The sequence below is a fragment of the Doryrhamphus excisus genome, linkage group LG10, assembly GCF_037039965.1.
Source record: "Doryrhamphus excisus strain RoL-2023G ecotype Guam linkage group LG10, RoL_Dexc_Guam_v1.1, whole genome shotgun sequence".
Taxonomy (NCBI): Eukaryota; Metazoa; Chordata; class Actinopteri; order Syngnathiformes; family Syngnathidae; genus Doryrhamphus; species Doryrhamphus excisus.
The window spans coordinates 7,046,742-7,072,739 of NC_136366.1; the positions used below are offsets into that span (position 1 = coordinate 7,046,742).

A 25,998-nucleotide genomic window follows, 5' to 3' on the forward strand; every position below is an offset into this window, starting at 1 on the left:
TGGCTCCCAATGAAGAGCAGCAACACTGACTTTTCGATGAAACGCGGAGACATGCGGGCTGTGTTGTCTGCCGCATCATTTGATGAAAGATTGCACTTCTCTTTTTCTTGTTTGTGTTTTCCACACGCGACGAGCAGTGAGTAAGTGGTGCAGCGGGCTGTATCCTGGATAAAGTGACACAAAAATAGCCAATTCGACGGTGGAAATGCAGACTCATGCATTTGCACAGCCTGTTAGAGAAGTGCAAAAAAAAAAAAAAACACGACTCTTAAATAAATGAACATGTTTCTACAATGATTGCGAGAAAAAAAGCATCCTTTCTGTGGAGGTCAGCTAGTTCTGAAATGTATGACGACTATTGCACGGTGCCGACTTTGCTCTTCAGTGTTCCCCTTGAAATAGTGGAGCAGGAAACTGCAACAATTACACCGCATTGACCTAATAAAGATCAACTAAAGGGTCTCTACTATTTACTTTGTAAAAGAGGCTAATTTTATCCAAATGGAGACTGAGGGCAGCAAGAAAGTGGAGACACTGGAGACTGCAGCGTCAACTAAGCGAACTAAGACATAACGGTCTCTAATTTGCAAGGTGGCGCTGCCCACACATAGCGTTAATTTGGTCCAGCGCACCACTGTGCGCAGCCAATATGGTAATTCGGTAATTTTGCACTGCGCCAAGATGGGCGTGTCGGCGCACCATGGGAGGTGTCCACATTTTCAGCTTGTCTCAGTGACAATTTTGTGACAAAAACGGTACGCCAAAGGTGCGCTGAAAGCTTGTCAGCTCTGATTTGGTGTATTCTTGGTGCAGGTGAAGCGCACCCTGCGCAGCGGTAAATTGTCTGAGAGGCGCACAGTGTTTGCCAGGTTTGTCAGGCATATTTCAATGCTTTTGCGAAATGGGAATATGTTAGTAGAACTTCCAAAAAAAACCTTGTGGGGTCTCAGCAAACAGCCGCCCTGCGCGACTGGACCCGACTCACCTCTGTGTTCCATCAGGTGGCACAGAGGGCACCCATAAACAAACAATCACAGCGGTTCGTCTTGGCAAATGTATCCTCTCCGCCGTGTCGTGCAGCTCTCAGCAGAAAAAAAGGCCCCGCAGTGGCCGCACAACTGAGCAAAGCGGGGTGCAGCCCACACAGCTGGAATTTGGTCCAGCGCACCACTGTGCACAGCCAATTTGATAATTCGATAATTCTGGACTGCGCCAAGATGGGCGTGTCGGCGCACCATGGGAGGTGTCCACATTTTCAGCTTGTCTCAGTGACAATTTTGTGACAAAAACGGTGCGCCAAAGGTGCGCTGAAAGCTTGGCAGCTCTGATTTGGTGTATTCTTGGTGCAGGTGAAGCGCACCCTGCGCAGCGGTAAATTGTCTGAGAGGCGCACAGTGTTTGCCAGGTTTGTCAGGCATATTTCAATGCTTTTGCGAAATGGAAATATGTTAGTAGAACTTCCAAAACAAACCTTGTGGGGTCTCAGCAAACAGCCGCCCTGCACGACTGGACCCGACTCACCTCTGTGTTCCATCAGGTGGCGCAGAGGGCACCCATAAACAAACAATCACAGCGGTCCGTCTTGGCTAATGTATCCTCTCCGCCGTGTCGTGCAGCACTCAGCATAAAAAAAGGCCCCGCTTTGCTCGGTCGTGCGGCCACTGCGGGTTACAGCCCTGTCAAGAGCGTCGAGGCACAGAGCTGTACTCAATGTTCAGAGTGGTGTACTATGGGGCCAGATTGTTGCGGAGCGAGGTCTTTTGTGAGCTGGCCCTTGCTCGGGTACGGAGCGTCTCACTTCAAAAGAGTCGGCAATTGGAAGGTGAATAAAAGCTCTGAGTCGACCAATTGGGCCTGAATTCCCCCAACTAAACTGCAGTATCAGCAGTGGGTCGTTTCTTCTCAGCCGGAATGGCTCAGCCCTGCACGCTGACATTGGAGTCGAGTGGATGGGGAGGAAGGTGTGTTGGATTTATCAGTAATTACGGAATGTTATTTTCTCTGTCTGCAGCCATCCTTTAATCTTGACACCTGGTGATCATGAGGCACTCGGAGGCCCCTATTAGAGGTGGAAGGTATTTGAAAAGGGGGGTGGGGTTCCCTTGATCCCCTTTGCGAGGAAGCGGGGTGACAGAGATGGAGTAGTTGGGGATACCTGGCCGAGAAGAGACAGAAGTTGAGGGCAATTTCTTCAAAACTCCATAGGTTATTTTTAATACAACATATGGGATCCCGAGTGGTGAGAAAATGCCGGAAAAAGTCAACGATCCCAGTCTGAAAGAATTCCAGTCGTAAAATAGAACACATCTGTCCCCTCACCCCATGGGCTCACTTTGAACAGTAACCAAAAGACCATCAAGACGTAAAAAATCAAATTGTGTATCGGAGGGAAAAAGTCAAGACGTGTAGGATTCAATATCTCTTTTCATTTCAGATTCCTCGACACTTTTCTGCGCTTTAAGTTGTCGAACGTTAAAAAACCGCCTCCTGTCAATCCTTTTTTCCTAATTTTAGCATAACACAAACAGCCGTTTCAATCATCTTATATGTTGTTTGTTCCCTCAGAAAAAAAAACGAGATTTGTCTGTTAGAACTAAGAATAAAGAAACACAATTCAACTCTTTTTTTAGGTTGCAATGTTTGAGTGCTGAACACCTTGTCGGATTGCTTTGAATCAAGGCAGGGTGACACGGTCGAGATATGCAGCCGATAATGAAGACGCTGCTCATGTAAGATACTGTATGAACGCACCCGACGGAGATGCTTCAGATAGCAGAACATGTTTCAGAACCTAACCACTGAAGAGGAACTGTCAGGTTTTGTAGCGTCAGAGCAGGAAGTGGGCAGCAGATACAAGTTCAGGGGTCAGCGCCCCATGCAGTACCTCACCAAGAACGACAGCGCCTTTAAATCTAACCGACTTTGCTATTTAAAGGATCTATGGGAAGCTAATGGATGATTTTCATTCATTCATTCATTTTTTACCGCTTTTCCTCACGAGGGTCGTGGGGGGTGCTGGAGCCTATCCCAGCTGTCTTCGGGCGAGAGGCGGGGTACACCCTGGACTGGTCGCCAGCCAATCACAGGGCACATATAGACAAACAACCATTCACACTCACATTCATACCTATGGACAATTTGGAGTGGCTAATTAACCTAGCATGTTTTTGGAATGTGGGAGGAAACCGGAGTACCCGGAGAAAACCCACGCATTTTCCTTCTAATCAAATGCCCATCCCAGACATACAGTAAATCAGGGGTCTCAAACTCAATTTACCTGGGGGCCACTGGAGCTAGGGTCTGGACGAAAAAAAAAAACAAAAAACGCATTTATTAAAAACAGAAAAATGAATAAACTTTGCTTTGGTTCCGATTTTCTACAAGAAAAGCTCTGATAAAACATTCCACTGTTCTCAAATATCTTACTTTTTATTTTTCTACACAAAATAAGATCAAGAATAAAGAAAATCAATCAATCAGTAATAAATAAATATAATAATCATAAAACAGCAAATAATAAAAACTTATTATTAAAACAACAAATATTAATAAACAAATTCTTTTTTCAGATTAAAATGAACAAAGCATTATTAGAGCCCTGTAGACATGACAAAACATGACTATAGTCACATTTATACTCTTTTTATTTACAACATATTGCGCAACTGCAGGGTCTTGAGACACATGCTAACTCGCAAACTAGAGAGCTAGCAACTTAAACGGTAGCCTCCAAGTTATTTCCTTTAAACTTAAAAAGCCAAAAACTTACCACTTCCACACGGATAGGGAGGATAACTATTAACAGTTGTTTAACCTTTAACATGAACATTAATCAAATGTAATATTTTTTTCTGGGTACATGATACCATACAGCATCCATATCAAACATTAAACTTTCATATCAAGGCGGGGGCCTCGAACTAGTGTCCTGCGGGCCACATTTGGCCCGCGGGCCGCGTGTTTGAGACCCCTGCAGTAAGTACTTACACATGTTATTATGTCATAACTATTCGATCGATTAGGGTGTTTTGTTGGATTTAGAGCCTTTTCCTCCACTCAGGCGTACATTGTACGTTTAGTCTTTGCCTATGTTTCACTCATCCGGCTTCAACAATGTGGTCTCCAAACGGAAATCCATGAATCCAGCCCTCTGGGGGCGTGTGGTGGCACATAGAGGACAAGGTCCGGTGCACATTGATGTGCATACAATCGGAGCGGAGTGCATGGTATTCCCATATGATGCCTTCCGCAGTCTTGCTGATGGAGCCACTGTTGTTAGTCGTAATGACAGCCAGAGCGGGAGCAGGTGAAGCTTAGCCGAGCAGTATCATGTTCTCGTTCAATGTGCACACTCAGCACACCGACATGACTCCCATGTAGGGCGAAAGAAAAGGCAACACAGCAAAATGAAGTCTATCGTCGTTAGCAGAAAAAAAATGCACTGTTGGTGGACTTTTTGCTGCACAACAATCTTGATATGTTGGAGTTAAAAATAAAACCCAGTAATACTGATGACACAGGCGTGGCGAGGGTTGCAGAATTATGGGAACATCTCATGAGAATCTATGTGAATAAAATGGAAAGGTATATAACGTATACCAAATTGTTTACGACTGAAACATGAACTGATGCAAGCGCCACTTGGATATTTTGTAACGTGGTTATTTAAGTTTTTTAAGAGAAAAAAACACATCTAAGCTTTGTGATTAAGGTAATGGTAATGGTTTTATTTCATTTGAACATGCATCAGATTACAATTGAATGCATCACATAATCAGTTCACAGTTCCACATGTCCAAAAGGAGTAGGAAGAAGCAAAGCTTATTAAATCCTTCCCCTCCATCTGGTACTTTTACAATCAGAAACTGTTACATTTGTTCACTTCCTGCTTTCCTAATGTAATTTAAGTTAATTTTAATTTTAATTTTAATTTTAATTTTAATTTTAATTTTAATTTTAATTTTAATTTTAATTTTAATTTTAATTTTAATTTTAATTTTAATTTTAATTTTAATTTTAATTTTAATTTTATATATACTGAAATGCTATGGCTTTTTAACGTAGTCCTAGCATATAAGTGTTTAAAATTTAGTCAAAATTAAAGGTGAAAAAGAGGATTATTAGTACGAACTTCAGTCTTTGCTTTTTTTACCTTTTTTTTTAAGTTTTTTAAATCTTTCTACTTTCTTAAATGCTCATAAATTCCAAAAGGTATATTGCGCAACACGGCATGAACAGAACCAATATTGTAGACGTAATAAGAAGCAAACTACCCATAGCATTGCTGAGTTCACTTTAAACACTTTCCCAAGCCAATACGTTGCTCGATGCCATCAAATTGATTGATTTGGTGTCATATTTCCGTGCGCACCGCAAATTAAAATATTTCCTGGTTGAGTTTTCAGGCAGAAATGTTGACTCGGATTCCAACTTGTACAACTTTTGAGAAGTTCAACATTGAAAAATCCACTGCAGGCATCTGTCATATATGTATGCAATTCTATTTCTACTCTTGTGAGACATCCAGCCAACTGTGTAATTTGGTAGCGAAATGATAGCCGCGAGCGGCGGAAATGAGTTAAGGCTTTTCCAGTTTACTTAAAGGTAGCTTTAATATAAATAATGCTTCAGAACAGTCTTTAAAGGCGCTGGGGTGGAACGGCAATACGTTTGTCAAAAGCTGCCTTCAGTCGAGCATTTCACGGCTCGCCAACTTTGCCGAAATTTGTCGGAATGCAGGATGGGAAAAAAAACCCACATTGTCACGTGGTTTTATCTGGTTTCGTTTCGACATGGCTGCTATGACTCGCTTTACATCAATCTCGGGAAGAAAGAAGGCCAGAGAGTATGGGGGATGAAACTGCAAGCCCTGCGGCAAAAGCCCCTGAGCTGCGGTGACTTCTCGGGGTGTGGGGGAGGGGAGAGCAGAATTTGAAAGGCAGAAGGTCAAGAACCGTCTATTTTCAATGTTATCATGCAGGGAAAGTGTGCAGGTCAGCTGCTATATTTCACATCAAAGGTGGTCTTTTTTTTCCAAGGATAACCTCCCAGGAAGCGATATCTAGCTCTTGTTGCTCTTACATACGACACATCTATGCACTCTAGATCTATGTGCATCCCCACGATGCAAGAAGGCTTCTGTAAGACTTCTCAAAGACTCAATGGAGTGCACATTTGTAGTGCTCATTGAAAGTGACACACCAGATGGTTTGTTCTCCAATACCATCTGGAGAAGAGACAATAGAAACAAGTGTATTTGTCTATCACATCCATTGGCGGTCAAGTAGAAACAAAGTTCCGACAAGCAGCCGGTGTCTCTTTTTATACAGTTACAGTCAATGTTTGGAAGCACTTTATCCCCGTCATTGAACAAGGGGGGTCTCCAAACGCTGGTACGGGATGTCAAGGTATGAATAAAGTAAAGTTCTGATCAAACTGCTATGGTGGAATACGTTTGTATTCCCTCGTTTATCGGGGTAAATTGGCTCCGGACTTCCATGGAGTAGGAGTCCTTATTTATAAATATCTTCATAGTTAGTTGGCATAGAAAACCTGTCAAATCTGTAACATCATTAGAGCCCTCTAGACATGAAATAACACCCCTATAGTCACCTTTTCACTTGTATTATCCAATACTATATATAACCAAATAAAATGACCACTTTTAGGGGAATTTTGCCCCATGATCTGCAGTCCTTATGAGACATATGTCTATTTTCTGTGCATTCTAAAGATATAAAAACCGCTAAAAATGCATTAAAAAAAATAATTTCAATGCATCTCCTTAATGTCTTAAAATGGTTTAAAAATACATACAATGTGTTTCAATATGGGAAGAGTGGTTAGTCAAATCTGTAAAATCATTAGAGCCCTCTAGACATGAAATAACACCCCTATATTCACTTTTTCCACTTGTATTATCCAATAGTATATATAACCAAATAAAATGACCACTTTTGGGGGAATTTTGCCCCATGATCTGCAGTCCTTATGAGACATCAACACATATGTATATTTTCTGTGCATTCTAAAGATATAAAAAACGCTAAAAAAGCATCTAAAAAATGAATTTCAATGCATCTCTTTTATGTATTAAAATGTCTTAAAAATACATACAATGTGCTTCAATATGGGAAGAATGGTTAGTCAAATCGGTAAAATCATTAGAGCCCTCTAGACATGAAATAACACCCCTATAGTCACCTTTTCTACTTGTATTATCCAATAGTATATATAACCAAATAAAATGACCACTTTTGGGGGAATTTTGCCCTATGATCTGCAGAGACATCAACACATATGTATATTTTCTGTGCATTCTAAAGATATAAAAACCGCTAAAAAAGCATCTCTTTTATGTATTAAAATGTCTTAAAAATACATACAATGTGCTTCAATATGGGAAGAGTGGTTACACAGCTAGGAAACCCACGTTCGATTCCACCCTCGGCCATCTCTGTGTGGAGTTTGCATGTTCTCCCCGTGCATGCGTGGCTTTTCTCCGGGTACTCCGGTTTCCTCCCACATTCCAAAAACATGCTAGGTTAATTGGACACTCCAAATTGTCAATAGGTATGAATGTGAGTGTGAATGGTTGTCTGTCTATATGTGCCCTGTGATTGGCTGGCCACCAGTCCAGGGTGGACCCCCTGCAACCCTTGTGAGAATGAATGAATGAATGAATGAATGAATAAATGAATGAATGAATATGGATGTTTTGACTAATGAACCACAAACCAGCACGCTTTATTAATATACAGTATATTAGAGTGAAACCAAATTTGAATTGCAATGTGCACAATTCCGTTATTATATCTCTTGAGTCCCTGTCCTCTTGGTAGTTTAAGTAAATAAACCCCCCCATTTCAGCGGTTTGAATAATTTGGAACATGGAACCGTTTTTGTCACTTTCATGTGTAATTTCCAGTCAAAATATCTCCATTCAACAAATAAGTGACTGAATATTATTACGTGTGCTCTACAAGCACCTCGTACCCTAGCGGGATGCCACACATGCAGTATATATTCTCTGCTGTCTCTCCAGGTTAGCTTTCCGTCGGAATCACAGAATGTCCTGACAGACAGTTTAGTTTTATAATTCCGTTCTGTTCACCGCTCAAGGCTGTTTCATCGAAATCTCCAAAGAAGGAAAAAAAAACATGACCTGTATATATAATTAGACCATCACAGCTCACTCATTTACAAGTCGGCTCCTTCTCTTTAGTGGGGGCTGTAAATGGAGAGTGTGTGCTTGCAGGGAAATCAATGCAAACAGCATACAATTAAAATGTCTTTTTACGCTAGTTAAAGGTGGATTGGGTGTACTCTATTGTATGCGAGAAGAATAAGATGTTTTCACCGAGCACGGTGTTAAGTAAGAACTGTTTGGGGGGGTTGTCTTTGCTAGGCTCAATGAAATATTGATGTTCCGTATTTTCCTTGTTGAATTTTTAGAAAATGAAAGGCTATTAAGTACGTCTTGCAGTATGGAAAATAAGGTATTTCTTTTTTCCAAAGCTACCTGGTCATTTGATGTTTGATGCGTGCAGAGCAGGTCATGTAAAAAACGGGTGGAACAGTCCTGCCAACATCGCTGCTGCAATCACACATTTTTGGATGATCTCAGTCTCCTCCTGGACAACCTGAGCAGTGCAGAGGACCTTCGCTATAATACATTGTTGTTTTTTAGCGTCTCATGTCATCCGATGCGTTCAACGTGGCTGGTTTTCCTCAGATTTTGGCGCTACTACCTTTGAAAGAAATGCTAAAAATAGGATGGCAGGGTCGTCACTTTTACAAAAACTGACAAAAACACTGATTATTGTTGAGTACAGTTGGGAATGGTATCAAAAAAGGTGCTTGTGGTGGTCTTCCAAGACCTACTTTTAGAAAAGCCTTTTTCAAATAAAGATGTAGTTTTTGGAAAATTTGCATGTGGAACAAGTTACAAGGATAATGTCAAAAATATTATTGGAATAAAGTCCTAATTATGAAAAAAATAGTAGTCTTTTAAATAATAAAAAATGGAAAAGACAGAAATTTTATGAAAATAAAGTCAAAATAATTCATTCATTGATTCATTTTCTACCGCTTATCCTTACAAGGGTTGCGGGGGTGCTGGAGCCTATCCCACCTGTCTTCGGGTGAGAGGCGGGGTACACCCTGGACTGGTGGCCAGCCAATCACAGGGCATATATAGACAAACAACCATTCACACTCACATCCATACCTATAGATAGTATATAATTTGAAGTCGCCAATAAACCTAGCATTTTTTGGAATGTGGGAGGAAACCGGAATACCTGGAGAAAACCCATGCATGCACGGGGAGAACATGCAAACTCCACACAGAGATGGACGAGGGTGGGATTGAACGCTGGTCTCCTAACCACTCAACCGCCGTGCAGCCCTTAAAGTCAAAATATTAACACAAAAATGCTAAATTTCTAATATTTTGAGGAAAAAAAATCATTTTATTACCACAAAGTTGAAATATTAAAGAAAAAATATTTTTTAAAAATTGTAATAGTCCGAAAAACCCAAATGTACAAAATAAAACAGGAAAACCAAGGAAAAAAGACCAAAGTCTTTAGTTAATACTAATAATACGCTGTTTGGCCATATGACAAAACTGATCTAAATAATGTGTAAATATGTACATTTTGCCTATAATAATAACGTCTCGTTCATGCTGTAATCAATATGGTGTGGTTCAATGACGCCCTTATTCGGAATGAGTGGGTTGAAATCATAATGCAACTTTCTTTGCAGGAGGCAATGGAGAGCCACTGCCACCAAATGTTGGCTGTCCTTCATTGTTGTCATTTGTTTACGGTGTGGCCTTCCAAATGTTCCTCCAAGTCATTGGCCCGGGGTACCCTATGATGTCACGTTATTCACACATATGACTAAGCTCTTTCTTTACCCAGTTGGAAGCACTTCCCATTCCGGCCATCTCGACTCTTGGCACCAATAGTTGTGATCAGGTCTGCGTCTGGCAACAAAAAAATAACAAAACACCCCAACAATATTGATTTCGCTGCATGGCACCGGCACACGGCATGCATAACACGGCACCGTTTCGCTTTGCGGTTCTTAATCTGAAAGGAGTCGAGCCGAAGAAAAAGAAAACGAAGGAGGAACCATCTGCTCCGTGTCTCAGCAGATTTAACCGACTTATGGAACCCGCTGAGTGTCTTGCTTGTTCTTCTGATTTCCTCCCATTTCGCAAATATAGCACTGTGGGCGCAGGCGGACGCCGGCTTAACACTTCATTTCCTCCGCTGCTGTCCGCTCGCATCGGGAACCCTCGCCAGAGTCTGGTCATTAGAAATTTGTCAATTGGAAAGTAAACAGAAAATTGGGAAGAAATGAGGTCAGGAGATTCAGGGATGGCACCTCATCAGAGCGAGGACAGAAATAACTGGCTGCAGCTGGACAAAAAGCTCCCTCGCACATTATGCCACTGGTCGAGTCCCTCGAGAGGGCGGCAGCTGTTCTCCATTTCGGTCGGAGCGCCTTTATCGCTCCTTTTTTTATTACATGTACTTCCTTGTGATATATGAACATCTGTCGGTAAAAAAGTGGGAGTCGGAGGAGATGAGTTGGAGTGAGCGGGAAAGACATGATCCCGTTCAAGCTTCATTTTCCACGCGGGCAGATAAAACCCGGGATGAGAAAATGACTTGTATTTATTTCTTTCCCTCTCGGATGCTGAAATAGGATGAGCAAAACATAGCCTGCAGCCTGATAAGGTGATGCTTTTTCTTTAGCATATGCCTCTCCGCACTTCTAGTCGCAATCTTCACAGTTGCCTCGCAACACTTTCATCACGCACAACAAGGCGACACCCGTAGTGAGATGCGAATAAATGATGACACAAGTAAGGCTGACGGATCAGTCACAGCGGGAAGATACCAGGAAGTGCTAGCTAATTATTGGGGTGATTACAATGAGAAGTATTAATGACAGATGAAGCCAACCTGTCTACTTGGTGGAGGTATTCGCTTTTGGTACATCATATTTCGGTGTACTAGCATCATTTTCTACCGCTTATCATCGCGGGGGGTGCTGGAGCCTATCCCAGCTGTCTTTTGGCGAGAGGCGGGGTACACCCTGGACTGGTGGCCAGCCAATCACAGGGCACATATAGACAAACAACCATTCACACTCACATTCATACCTATGGACAATTTGGAGTTGCCAGTAAACCAGTTAATGATCATAATAGACGTTGAGAAGGCATGGATTAAACAACCCTTTTCAATACAGGGAAGCCTCGGTTAGCGTACGTCCTGGTTAGCGTACGTCCCGGTTAGCAAGTTTTTTGGTTAATGTCAAAGGTTTCCTAGCGGGTCTCCTAGCTGTAACCACTCGACCGCCGTGCAGCGCTCTTTTGCATTTAAGGTTCTTGTAACTTTTTTGTCACTAGGGTCGCGGGCGCCTGGAGCCTATCCCAGCTGTCTTTGGGCAAGAGGCGAGGTACACCCTGGACTGGTCGCCAGCCAATCACAGGGCACATATAGACAAACAACCATTCACACTCACATTCATATTCATACCTATGGACAATTTGGAGTCACCAGTTAACCTAGCATGTTTTTGGAATGTGGGAGGAAACCGGAGTACCCGGAGAAAACCCACGCATGCACCGGCAAAACATGCAAACTCCACACAGAGATGGCCGAGGGTGGAATTGAACCCTGGTCTTCTAGCTGTGAGGTCTGCGTGCTAACCACTCACACACCATACAGCCTCTGTACTAGCATCAGATACATAAAAACATATTCTCGTGTCGTACAACAAAGCTTCCAAGTCAAGTGGTGTGTTTCAATTCTACACAGTTCAACTACTGACGCAACAATTATTAACCTAGATATGAAGAAAACATGAAATATAATACCTAAATCATAACTAATGGAAAAATAAGAACTAAAACCACATCAGCTTTAAAGACCTTCCCTCTTCCCTCAACGTGATCTCTTCCTTCCCTTCCTGCTGATGACGTCCCTTGGCAAACACCGTTTAGGTGAGTGGAAAGTCCAGTGGATAACATCACTTGACATTTACATGCACGAGCACGGCGGGACCTGCACAGCCAGGGTGTCACTGACATCCTTCCAGCAACTCACATCCATGTCGGGTTGGGGCGGGGGCGGGCTTTTCTTGCTGCATTACAGGTTGCACTAAGGAGAGGGAATTCACTCGGGCGCGTTGGTGTTTAATCATGTACGGAATTATTCCGGCAGAACAGATGAGCATGATCTGTCAGGAGTGGCCCAGGGAGGCTCCTCTCCGATGCCTTTTTGGAGAGGAAGTTGAGAAAGAGCACATATTCCAAACAAAAGTGTACCCGGTGAGGTAAATGTAAGGAAAACAGTCAGCGGTTTGCCATCAATAAAACCGCAGGGTAATTAGAGAAAGCACTTGAAAGCCAATTTGTGACTTGACAAATGATCAATCTTCATCTGTAAGGCAGTCGCGGTAACGTGAAGCGGGGAGCGGGGCTGGATCCGCTGCCTATTGGTGCTTGGAAGAAAAGCTAAGAGGGATAGTCAAACCTAGCACGACGGGAGAATGGATACTGCAGTGCTTCTTCCGGTATGAGCTTGGTAGTCTGGGGTTACGCTGCTAAATAGCCTTTTTACAACCTCTGTTATTGGGGTGATAAGGGCATTTAGATCAACAATACGATCTGCCAGGCTGCACGGCGGTCGAGTGGTTAGCGCGCAGACCCCAAAATGAATGAGTGAATGAATACTATCTGCCTCAATGGCTGAACAGGACATCTCTGTTATTGAATTAGTGCACAAATTCCATAGTCCATAGTCGCAGTGTAATCTCCATAGTTGTTTTATAGGACTTGCTACTGTATATAAACTCCATAGTCATTGGGTAAACGCCATAATCCATATCTGCCATATAGGATTCATAGTTCATAGTTGCTGCATGAGCTCTGTAGCCTATTGTTGCTGTACTAGTTCATAGTTGCTCTACTAGTTCATAGTTGCTCTACTAGTTCGTAGATGCTGTACGCACTAGTTCGTAATTGTAATTGTAGTATAATAGTAGTTCATAATTGCTCTAGTACTTCATAGTTTCATAGTTGTTCGACTAGTTCATAGTTGCTCGACTAGTTCATAGTTGCTGTACTAGCTCATTGTTGCTGTACTAGTTCATAGACGCTGTACTATTTCATAGACACTGTACTAGTTCATAGACACTGTACTAGTTCATAGACACTGTACTAGTTCATAGTTGCTGTAGTGCTTCATATTTGTTGTACTAGTTCATAGTTGCTGTACTAGTTCATCGTTGCTGTAGTAGTTTGTATTTGTTGTACTAGTTCATAGTTGCTGTACTAGTTCATAGTTGCTGTACTAGTTCATAGACGCTGTACTAGTTCATAGTTGCTGTAGTAGTTTGTATTTGTTGTACTAGTTCATAGTTGCTGTACTAGTTTGTAGTTGCTGTACTAGTTCATAGTTGCTGTACTAGTTCATAGACACTGTACTAGTTCATAGTTGCTGTAGTACTTCATATTTATTGTACTAGTTCATAGTTGCTGTACTAGTTCATGGTTGCTGTAGTAATTTGTATTTGTTGTACTAGTTCATAGTTGCTGTACTAGTTCGTAGTTGCTGTACTAGTTCATAGTTGCTGTACTAGTTCATAGACGCTGTACTAGTTCATAGTTGCTGTACTAGTTCATAGTTGTTGTACTAGTTCATAGACGCTGTACTAGTTCATAGTTGCTGTAGTAGTTTGTATTTGTTGTACTAGTTCATAGTTGCTGTACTAGTTCATAGTTGCTGTACTAGTTCATAGTTGTTGTACTAGTTCATAGACGCTGTACTAGTTCATAGTTGCTGTACTAGTTCATAGACACTGTACTAGTTCATTGTTGCTGTAGTACTTCATATTTGTTGTACTAGTTCATAGTTGCTGTACTAGTTCATAGACACTGTACTAGTTCATAGTTGCTGTACTAGTTCATAGACACTGTACTAGTTCATAGTTGCTGTAGTAGTTTGTATTTGTTGTACTAGTTCATAGTTGCTGTACTAGTTCATAGTTGCTGTAGTAGTTCGTATTTGTTGTACTAGTTCATAGTTGCTGTACTAGTTCGTAGTTGCTTCACTAGTTCATAGTTGCTGTACTAGTTCATAGATGCTGTACTAGTTCATAGACACTGTACTAGGTCATAGTTGCTGTACTAGTTCATAGACGCTGTACTGGGTCATACTTGCTGTACTAGTTCATTGACGCTGTACTAGTTCATAGTTGCTGTAGTAGTTCATAATTGCTCTAGTACTTCATAGTTGCTGTACTAGTTCATAGTTGCTGTACTATTTCATAGATGCTGTACTAGTTCATGGGCAGTACATCCTTCCAAAGTACACGATAAAAATGTTTCAATATATGATTAGAGCTTCACTGTTGCCAATACATGGTTGGTATACATTCTTTATACATTGAAGACAATATTATACTTTTTTCATTACCGCTGTAACCAGTTTTTTATTAAATAATAGACAACAAAATCAACCTCAAATGATTAAAACATGACAATGTTTTTATTTCCCTTGCTCCCGATTCCCCTACGAAGAAAATAAATTATGTTTTTTTTATTTCATGTCATATTTTATAGCCCTTCAGGTGGCCAATTTGTCTGAATAATGTTGGGAAAAAAATGTCAGGAATAGCTGAAACGCATCCACAGCGGATGGTCTCACGCTGTCTTTGAAAGCTTATTAATTAGTTTGCTTTATGATGGAGACGGTCCCTGCTTTAAAACCACCCCATAAACCGCCTCCGCGTTTTTGTGGTTCATGCAGGCAACTAGCATATAAACCTCCCAGCCGCCCCCCCTCCGCTTTTCACCCAACTCGCATTGATCTCTCCCGTAACAGAATGGATTTGGACACAATAATTCAGCAGCCAGGTAAATTGGAATAACTTCTGCCATTAGTGAATGAGTTTGCTGTTTAAAATCAGCCATTGATCTCCGAGCTGGGCTGATTGGTTGCCGACCAGCCAGTGAATTTAATTATCAAGTGAGCTGCTTGCTCAGCCACGTTTTCTGAAGGTCAGGGCTTTTTGTGTGTGAGAGACTGCAAGGTAAGGTGCGGTGGGGGGGAGGGGGGGGGGTGGGATGTTGGAGTTAGAATCCACTACAAATGAAGTTAGCTACGGCCGGTCCTCTCGTTCTTCTCTTGCTTCCCGGCAATTGCAAGTGGCAGACCATTACCATGCCTTTCCACACTGCCGAATAATCACACACATTGAGTTTTTTTTTTTTTTTTTTGGTTTCTGGTGCTGCCTTTTCGCCAAGTGGTACAGTCCAGTTCCATTCAACGCTTAATAAACAGATTAATAAACCCTTATCAGGCTTGCCCAAAGAAAGATGCCCTAAAGTATTCGTTTAAGCGTTAGCACACAAATTAGTCTTGTCCTTTTAGCGAAGCTCAATTTGTTATGTGGATAAAAGACACCAGAAACTTCCAGAAGTACTTCCATTTCAATCCTGTCTACCGCCATGGGCAATACCAAGTGCTGTCATAGGACTGTTGTTTTCAAAGTCATCCATTTCCAGATCAGATTCAGTATTGGTATCGGGTTTTGATAGCAGCGTAATTCACAGCTCAGAAATGGCCAATACCACCGTAAGATGACCGATCATGAACCATGACTGTGCTTCGATGTCAGCAAACATAACCAGACCAATATTACCTAACCTAGCCTAAAGAGCATCAGTCAACATGAAGAGTTGTGTTTTTTCTGTGTTGTCCATCAAACCGTGAACGCGTCAGGTTGAGCACTAGTGTGTGTCTGTGCTAACGCCCGTGTGGGGGGAGGTTATGTTTGTTGATATTGTTTTGACACTGTTGAATTTTAAAGAAAACAGAGCTCTGGGATGGGAATTGTATCGGTATACATCGGTATACATTACATCAATTGATATCCCAATTGAGGTATCAAGATCGTGAAAAAATGAGACTCAAATGGAACTTTTTGAATGATGGCAAAATGTTGCCCTTGAATTGTATGTCATTAAACAAACAAACTTTGGCAGGTAGTTGCTAAATCAATCAATAAATTATATACATTGAATACATTTCGATGTGGGGGCTGCACGGCGGTCGAGTGGTTAGCGCACAGACTTCAATCCCACCGGCGGCCATCTCTGTGTGGAGTTTGCATGTTCTCCCCCCCAACTCCAGTTTCCTTCCACATTCCAAAAAACATGCTAGGTTAGCTGGCGACTCCAAATTGTCCATAGTTATGAATGTAAGTGTGAATGGTTGTTTGTCTATATGTGCCCTGTGATTGGCTGGCGATCAGTCTCGCCTGAAGACAGCTGGGATAGGCTCCAGCACCCCCAGCGACCCTCGTGAGAATAAGCGGTAGAAAATGAATGAATTAAGGAACATTTTGATGTGTTGCTTGATGGTGGCCATGTTTCTCAACCAATTTTGATCCCTTTTTTTTCCTGCGCAATGGAGTTTTAAGATGTACTACAGTGTGTGCAGTCCTGGCCCCACCCTTTACACCCGGTGGGTTCATCTGCCATGGCCTAGCTAGCTGGGACGGTGACAGCGAGGTCCTCGATTCGTAGGTTTTACATCAGACTGTCCTTGTCTTAGATGAACCTGTCAAGGGTATCAAGTTTCATCTACCATGGTTTGGTTTTGCTGGATGGTTGCTGTTGGCTCACCTGAGCCAACGCTCTTGTAGATGGATCTTGCTTTTCGTTCCATCAGGGTGTCTAGCCACCCTCCACATCAATTTCCAGAAGGGAATAGTGGGGGAGACGGTTTAGTCGCCGTCAACCCAACTCTGAAACAGGTAGTACTGGATTACAGGTTACCAGGTTCTACCAAATATTAAACCATTTTCCATATAATTATGTTATGGTTTGGGTTTGAGCAAGATTACGTGACAGTTTAAGCAATTTTTGGTGCCGATTGTGATAAATCTGCAGTTCCAGGATTTTTCCACACATTTTCCTCCAATTTTCAGTGAATGATAACCACGTTTTTAGTCCATTTTAGACATGCAAAGTAGGTCTGCTTTATACTTTCAATGTCAGCATAAACAAATCGTACATTCATAATAATGCCGACCAGATGCCCTGTAAGACACAGGCAATATGTAGTCCCTGGAGTCTACCTGTCACCCCCCCAACAAAGACTTCATTGTACATTGATCTTTCGCCTAGCTGGTATTTTAGAATTCAAATAGGGAGAACAAGCCTCCCTATTCTTATGAACTTTTTAGAATATAGAGGCGAGCACAGGGGAGATAGGATTGATTGACACCGCCCGTGACGGGACCAGAATGGAAATTGAATCCCCTTGAATGAACCTAAACGGAGGAGGGGCCGCCGCATGAATAAGGCTGCTTTAAGAAGGGGACGGAGGAGACAAGCTTCCCTTGTCCTGTCTTGTTGATTTCCTGGAGCAGACATCCTCCCGTTTATTTATTTATTTATTTATTTTTAATTCAAGAGAAAAACGTGCTCCACTCCATGTCGGTTCATCTTATTCTTCTTCTTTGGTTTCACTAATCCACTCTGCAAATAGCTGTAATCTGCAAACAATACAAGATTGCCATTATTTACAATATGCTGCCAGGCTGTTTTGCATATCAAATCTGGCCTCAGGATGCAAACAAAAAAATACAAAACATCAGAAAATCTCCCTTTAAACCCTGGACGGATCGATCAATATTTACAGCCGCATGCTTGATCGAGTCCACGGTGTTTTAGTTACTCAAGGAGGCACTTTGAAATGGTGAAAATGTTTGTACTTGGATGTGTTAAACATGCTTTATTTTTGTGGATTATATTTCTCCGATCGGGGATCTAATTGTTGATTATTTGGGTCTTGATGCAATGAAAGCAAAATGGAGACGCTACTGATGAGGCATTGTTGTTTTGTGTCAGAAGAAGAAGCTCATAGCTCCAGCTTGGCTGTTTATGATTTAGTATTTATTTAAGTTAAAATTACCGTATCTGTATGGAAAACCAGTTTCCCATTTCCTTATTTCTACAGTTATTGTAAAATAAATAAATAGTATTTATGTCCATGGCCAGGCAACTTAACTGATATTCTGGGAAAAATGCCATGTCTATAAAGCCGCGGTCCCAACCCGCTGTACTTGGGAATGGGGCAACATTTGGGGATGGGTACCGCCTCAGTACGGATTTGGGAGCATGCTCTGTGACACTTCGCCACTCCTATATGGCGAGCCCAACATTGATGTCAATACTGATCGATACCAATGTAGAAGATTGATATTTAGGGTTGGTTTCCTGTCCAACTGCAGTGGTTTGATTCAAGATGCAACACGGCTGCGTGGCAATCCATGCGACTTGAACAAAGATTATCGGGATCGGTATTGGCAGCATGAAATCCTGATGGGAACATTCCAACTGTATCAGCAAGATTCAGAAATTTCGGAGACTCTTTCCTCTCAGGATCATTTGGTCCCATTAAAACCAGTTCAGTTTTCTGTTCAAATGTTGACATATTCCATTGTGATAAACTGAGAGAGACCTCAAATGGATCATTAGCAACGTATACATGGACCCAACTATTCCAATTCCATTCGGTTTATTTGCTCAAACGGAAAGAATGTAACCTTTGTATACACCTCATTCCGAAAGAAAAGTGCCAATCCGAATGAATATATAATCGGATTCACAGGGGTGGAATATTCCTTTCCCCAATCCGATTGAGGTATCTTGTACCCGCTCAATCGGAAAGTTGTCAGACTGTGTTCTTCTTTGTGGTGTTTTTCTTCTTCCGTTGTTTATTGGCGGTTGGCAAGCAGCTTTCGTGTGCATTAGCGCCATCTGTGGAACAGAATCTAAACCCTTCTATACGCCATTCACAAGTCCAGTTTTATTAAAAAAAGAAAATACATATCTATATAAAACATGTGCCGAGCTTAATTATAAAATATTAGCAAGATTGAACTTTATCTTTTCCTGTTCCCGGGTGCGTTCTTTCAGAGAATGCTGAGATTGACGTGCTGAGAGATCTACTGTATCTTTACAAAATGATGACGTAACACGCAGCTCGAGACGTTCTTCGATTTTAAAAAATGGAGGCGAGCAATCGGCACTGGACTGCTGCGGAAAGTTTGTTTATGATTCAAACTAAATTTCAAGACTGGACGAAGGAAAAACTGGAAATATGGAGTTATTCCAACAAGTGAAAGAAAAACTGGAGGAAGTCGGTATCACGTGATGTTGGTGTTTACGCTTTACTGGGCATGTCCCATTGACTATTCTGGTTGATTATAGCGGCGCATGTAGACACGCGATTGGAATATTCCTTTCCATGTATACCATTGCTTTCGGAAAGGTCATTTGGAAAGAGAAAAAAAACGTATCATGTAAACGTGGTTACTGATGTTGAATCCAAATCGTGTTATTCCCGATTACTGACCCGTTGGCCCATTTGGTCCATTCCCATCTCAAGACAAAAGCAATTAAAAAACAAATGAAAAGAAATACAAATAAAGATTTGTTGTAGTGAAAGTACCAAAGTCTATCACATTTGTATCACAACCATATGAGAGGGACTCTTAAGGGTAAACATTCCGACAGGATCCAATCTATCTGGTCGTCATACGGAAAAATGAGTGCCTTCCCGTTTACTTTGAAGGTTTTTTGGTTGGCGCACCGGAACAGATTGTGTTTGCCCTTTGGAGTCTTCTTATTTTTTTTAATATTGAACACGACAGCAAACCTCCTTGTTAAGTCCCTGCGACATGTACACGCTAAAGGTGAAACGATGTAAACCATGCAATTTCATATTTACTTTGCAAGACAAAATGTCACACTTTATGACTGCAGTCTTCCTTGACATCGTCTTCTATGTGATCACTTTCAATAATAAGCTGAGAAATCCAAACCTGCGACGCTTTTTTGTCACAGTGTCTTGACCTTTGAATGGTATGCAGCTTCTCATCTGGAAAATCGAATCTTATTTCATGAATAGGATTTCCCAATTTGTGCCAAGTTGTGGGGTTGTGCTTTGAATATATTTTTAAATGCCATCTTGCAGACTATTACCACTTTGATCCGTATTTGTAGATACAGCTTTCCATCACATTGGTACAGCCCCCATATTGGACTGACCCAAATGATTAGGTTGTCCTTTGGATGGCATTGAACGGCTGCCTATATATGATTCTCTATGATTCTCCAAGGGAAACACTATTTGGAACCAACGTGGAACACATGTACACACACACACACACACACACATATATATACGTATATACCTGATCACAAGCTCAAGGCCAGTGTAAAAATAGCTAGAATCTCTTTTTTGCCCTTTTGGTTCTTAATGAAGTTTTAAGTAGAGCAACAATATGCAAAAGAAAGAAGGGGGATGGGAAAAAAACATTTTGAAAAAGTCGAGTCAAGTCATTCATTCATTCATTAATTTTCTACCGCTTTTTCCTCACGAGGGTCGCAGGGGTGCAGGAGCCTATCCCAGCTGTCTTCGGGCTGGACTGGTCGCCAGCCAATCACAGGGCACATATAGACAAACAACCATTCACACTCACATTCATACCTATGGACAATTTGGAGTGGCCAATTAACCTAGCATGTTTTTGGAATGTGGGAAAAAACCCACGCATGCACGAGGAGAACATGCAGACTCCACACAGAGATGGCAGAGGGTGGAATTGAACCCTGGTTTCCTAGCTGTGAGGTCTGTGTGCCCGCAATGGTAATTATGTTTTATGAATTTTATTTGTATTTTTCCCCTTAATTTGCTTTATAGTCAAATATCAGCACTGGATAACAGAACCAATGCTACAGTAGGAAAATATGAGCTTGAGTATTCCTTTCAAACATTTGGGATTAAGCATGGTGGAATTGAACCCTGGTCTCCTAGCTGTGAGGTCTGCGCGCTACGACCGCCGTGCCGCCCCGAGTCAAGTCAAGTCAAGTCTATTTACATAGCAAAGGGCTGATGCCATTGATTGAAAACAACAATTAAACTGAAAAATGGACATGGTCCTAAACCCCCCTCCCGTGTCCTGCTAACTGCTAACACTAGCCTTCCAGAAAGCAACTATTCACGCCTATTAGTCTACATTTAATGGATTTGGTTTTACCAGCTAGTGCTGATTTTTATATTTGTGGTGCTTTTATACCAGAGTCCATTTTACCAGACGGTAAGTGAGGTTTAAGGTGTCACACTGTTCAAACATCAGCAGAAAAGGTAGCATGGGATGAACCCCATTTCACGCCAGTAGGAGGTATAAAGATCTTAATTCACCAACAGAATCGCGCCCGTGGAAATAAGAAGTGCGGATTTGCCCTCATCCTGTGGCCATTTGAATGTAAATGTACTCACGGCGGGAGGTTGGAAGTGAGGTGGGGATTCAAGGGAGGGATGATGTGCCAGCTAGCTAAAATGTCCAAGCCTTCGGGTCGACCACAGGACTGACTTGTTTTCACGCTCTGGAATCTGTCACACGCTAACTTCAGGGTGCGCGTTCGGTGTGTTGGAAGTTGTGCCAGGATTAGAACCGGTACGATGTGTTTAATACATGTTCTCGAGGCCATATGATGGTAGACTGTGGTGGTGAAGATTATTATTATGTCATGTCAAACATTTGCTCTTCTACTGCTGCACACAACAGGGGAGGAAATGTGTCAAAACATTCAGCCCTTCTGTGTTGCCTGTACGATTATTTCACCGACAAATACGGATTCGGATTGCCTTGAAATTTCTCACCAGCTCAATGTACATTTTGGGTGTTTTGTCGAATCAAGGCAAAATTTGGTTCGTACTCTTCGCAATCTTCACTCGCTAAATGTACTGCAAAAAAGGTCAGTAAGGATAATTCATAATGCCGCCTACAGAGAACATACTAACACCTTTTTGGAATGTGGGAGGAAACCGGAGTACCCGGAGAAAACCCACGCATGCACGGGGAGAACATGCAAACTCCACACAGAGATGGCCGAGGGTGGGATTGAACTCAGGTCTCTTAGCTGTGAAATCTGCATGCTAACCACTTGACCACCGTGCAGCCTGTTTTTACTTTATTCTTGTAAAATTTTGTTTTTTTCCCTCTCATATCCGCTGTTTTTAAACTTCATTTGTTGTTTGATTTGTTTTGGATAATATTCCGACTTTTAAAAACTGTGTTTTTAACAAATATTTCAACTTTATGCCACTCAAATGTTATTCTTCCTCATAATACGACGATATTCTTGTGCGATTTCAACTTTTTTTCCATTAGATTCAAACTTTTTAATCAATATTTTGACTTAAAATCACAGTTGACCTGGCTTGTTTCTTGTCACTGCACTTTGGACACCGCTGTAGATGCGTGGCCATACGTTCTGAGACCCCCCCCCCTTACAAATGGCTTCAACCGTGAGTGATTGAGTAACCGGAGTACCCGGAGAAAACCCACGCATGCACAGGGAGAACATGCAAACTCCACACAGAGATGGCCAAGGGTGGAATTGAACCCTGGTCTCCTAGCTGTGAGGTCTGCGCGCTAACTCGACACTCGACTGCCGTGCAGCCCAAATTTATGCACATTTATTATGACATTTATTATGCAATATTATGCTAATTTCTTCACTGAGGGATGAATAAAGGCATATATTATCTTATCTTACCTGTAGCTTAAACTGTTTGTGCACACCTGGAGGTAAGAATGGCAATGTTGACAACATTGTCATGTGTCTCCTAATCAAATCCCATGACAAAATGTACAGTAGTACTGTAATTTAACCAGAATGGCACAAAACAATCAAGCTTTTAACTGTGCCAGTGACATTTAACGTTAGGTATCGCGGCGTTCATCATCTATTTAGTAGGACCAGATTAGGCCCATTACATTTTAGTCTGCTCTTTTATGATGTTATTGTCTAATAAAGCATGAAATGGGAAAGATTTCATACAGTCACACTTGATAGCACTCGGTTGGCTGCCCCACGGCCAGGGGGCAAAGTCTACGAATGCAATTACTGATGATTTTTTTCCCCCCTTATCGTTAACAAAGTGCCTTAATTTCACTTCTGAGCAAAAAAATGATTGGGAGGGGTAGTCGACACAATGAGGACATATAGTATTTTAATGTACCGACTCGCCAAATGTTGTTAACATTGTGCTTCCTTTCGTCCGCCAAGCAGGATGTGAGGTTGCTAAATTATGAATCTCACTGCGGTGTGGAATAATCTTTATGCTGTTGTAGTCACGGTGTCGTTAAGGTGAAATGAAACCTCAATGTAGTCGTTGTTTAGATTTGTTTGTAGGTCAATTTGTACAGCCTCAAAGTGTTGGCATCTCAATAATTCATGGAAACAAGCTCCTGTTTACTATTCTAATGACTTACAGTGCGTGGAGGGTGCTAATATACTCTAGCTATGCAGGCTCTATTGGAAAAACTATCTAGTGAAAAAGTCAGATGGCATTGTAAGATTCCCTACCAAGGATGCGGGATAACATTCATTTATTCATTCATTTTCTACCGCTTATCCTCATGAGGGTCGCGGGGGTGCTGGAGCCTATCCCAGCTGTCTTCGGGCGAGAGGCGGGGTACACTCTGGACTGGTCGCCAGCCAATCACAGGGCACATATAGACAAACAACCATTCACACTCACATTCATACCTATGGACAATTTGGAGTTGCCAATTAACCTAGCATGTTTTTGAAATGGGGGACAAAACCCACACATGCACAGGAAGAACATGCAAACTCCACACAGAGATGGCCGAGGGTGGAATTGAACCCTGGTCTCCTAACTGTGAGGCCTACGCGCTAACCACTCAAACACCGTACAAATTAATGATCAGTAATAGACATGAGAAGGCGTTGGATTAAACAACCCTTTTCGATACAGGGGAGCCTCGGTTAACATACGTCCTGGTTCGCGTACATCCCGGTTAGTGTACATCCCAGTTAGCATGTTTTTTGGTTAACATCAAAGGTTTTGGCAACATTTTTACCTCAATTTGTGTATATTTTCCGGTTAGCGTGCAATATGGTGCGCATCCCATCATGCAGTCTTAGCATTCACCTCTGACAAGACACTCACATTCATACCTATGGACAATTTGGAGTCGCCAATTAACCTAGCATGTTTTTGGAATGTGGGAGGAAACCCACGCATGCACGGGAAGAACATGCAAACTCCACACAGAGATGGCTGATGGTGGAATTGAACCCTGGTCTCCTAGCTGTGAGGCCTGCGCGCTAACCACTCAACCACCGTACAAATGAATGATCAGTAATAGACGTGAGAAGGCGTTGGATTAAACAACCCTTTTCAATACAGGGGAGCCTCGGGTTAACGTACGTCCTGGTTCGCGTACGTCCCGGTTAGTGTACATCCCAGTTAGCATGTTTTTTGGTTAACATCAAAGGTTTTGGCAACATTTTTACCTCAATTTGTGCATATTTTCCGGTTAGCGTGTAGTATTGTGCGCATCCGATCATGCAGTCTTCACCTCTGACAAGACACTCACATTCATACCTATGGAGACAATTAACCTAGCATGTTTTTGGAATGTGGGAGGAAACCGGAGTACCCGGAGTGAGATAACATTTTAGGACATATTTCAACAAAAAGTAACCACTTGACCGCCTTGCAGCCATGATGCAAAATAATCATCAGTAATAGACGTTGAGAAGGCATGGATTAAACAACCCTTTTTGATACAGGGGAGCCTCGGTTAGTTTATGTCCTGGTTAGTGTACGTCCCAGTTAGCGTACATCCCGGTTAGCGTGTTTTTCGGTTAACGTCAAAAGTTTTCTAGTGGGTTTCCTAACCACTTGACCGCCGTGCAGCCCTCTTTTGCATTTTATGTTCTTGTAACGTATTTTTACCTCAATTTGTGTATATTTTCCGGTGAGCGTGCAATACGGTGCACATCCGATAATGCAGCCTTAGCATTCACCTCTGATAAGACACTCACATTCATACCTATGGACAATTTGGAGTCGTCAATTAACCTAGCATGTTTTTGGAATGGGGGAGGAAACCGGAGATAACATTTTAGGACATATTTCAACAAAAAGTACCCATATCGCAGTCGTCCCTTGTTATATCATGGTTTTAACATCGCTCCCACATTATATTACATTTTTCCAAAAACATCAAAATTATCAATGAATAAAATTGACTGGAGGTTAACAGTGTAGTATTCTAGTCACATAATACACAAAACATTGACGACAATATTACATAACATCATCTTAACACTGTGGTCAGCCATGGCACGTCCGACATGGCAGAGCTAGCCAAGCTCTAGGGATGCGTGTTACTGTTACAACATCATTCTTCACAAGGCGACATGCTAACCACATACATGTGCTACATATGCAAGTTTGAGTCTAAATGAATTGGTTATTTGCCAGTTGGGTTGTCGCACCACAATTAGAACAGAAACTGACCCGATGAGCGGCATCACAGTCGAAGACAAAACAGTCCATGATGTTTTCCTTCATCTATACGGAACAATTAACCTCATGTTTGCTTTCTTTCTTCCACCCTACCCTCCTCCCTCCTTTTGTCTTCCCTTTCCCATCAGGTCTCCGCATAATGGAGCGAGAATGAACAGAGAGCGGCTGAAAAAAAAGCATGAACTGGAGGTTTATTGAGGTCATCTGCTTCCTGTTTATATGGGACCATATAACAGTTCAGTCTTCCCGCCAGGACCCGTTGGCCACTGAGCAACATGTCGCCAAGCAGTATGACTGGCTCATCTCCGACCGTGGACCGTTCCACCACTCACGCAGTTATCTGTCCTTTGTGGATAGATTCCGCCAAGGATTCACGACCAGATATAAAATTTATAGGTGAGTAGGCGTCTTCTGTGGAGATGTTGCATAAAGCTACATGACATGCGGTGCATTTTCACCTAGCGAGTAAGCATTTTTTATTATCACCTCTCATTGGAAATTGATAAAGCCGTTTATTATGAAGGGACTTTGAAAATAT

At 41.9% G+C, this 25,998-nt stretch overlaps 1 protein-coding gene across 1 annotated transcript in view; it reads left to right on the top strand.

The window, feature by feature from the left end:
* The window catches only part of brinp1 (bone morphogenetic protein/retinoic acid inducible neural-specific 1), a 124,625-nt gene that overhangs the window by 9,461 nt on the left and 89,166 nt on the right, over positions 1-25,998 (top strand). Inside the window, exon 2 of the mRNA XM_058065135.2 lies at positions 25,589-25,856. Within this exon, the coding sequence (XP_057921118.1) occupies positions 25,639-25,856 (218 nt within the window). The 5' untranslated portion in view covers positions 25,589-25,638. The remainder of the gene's footprint in view (positions 1-25,588; positions 25,857-25,998) is intronic.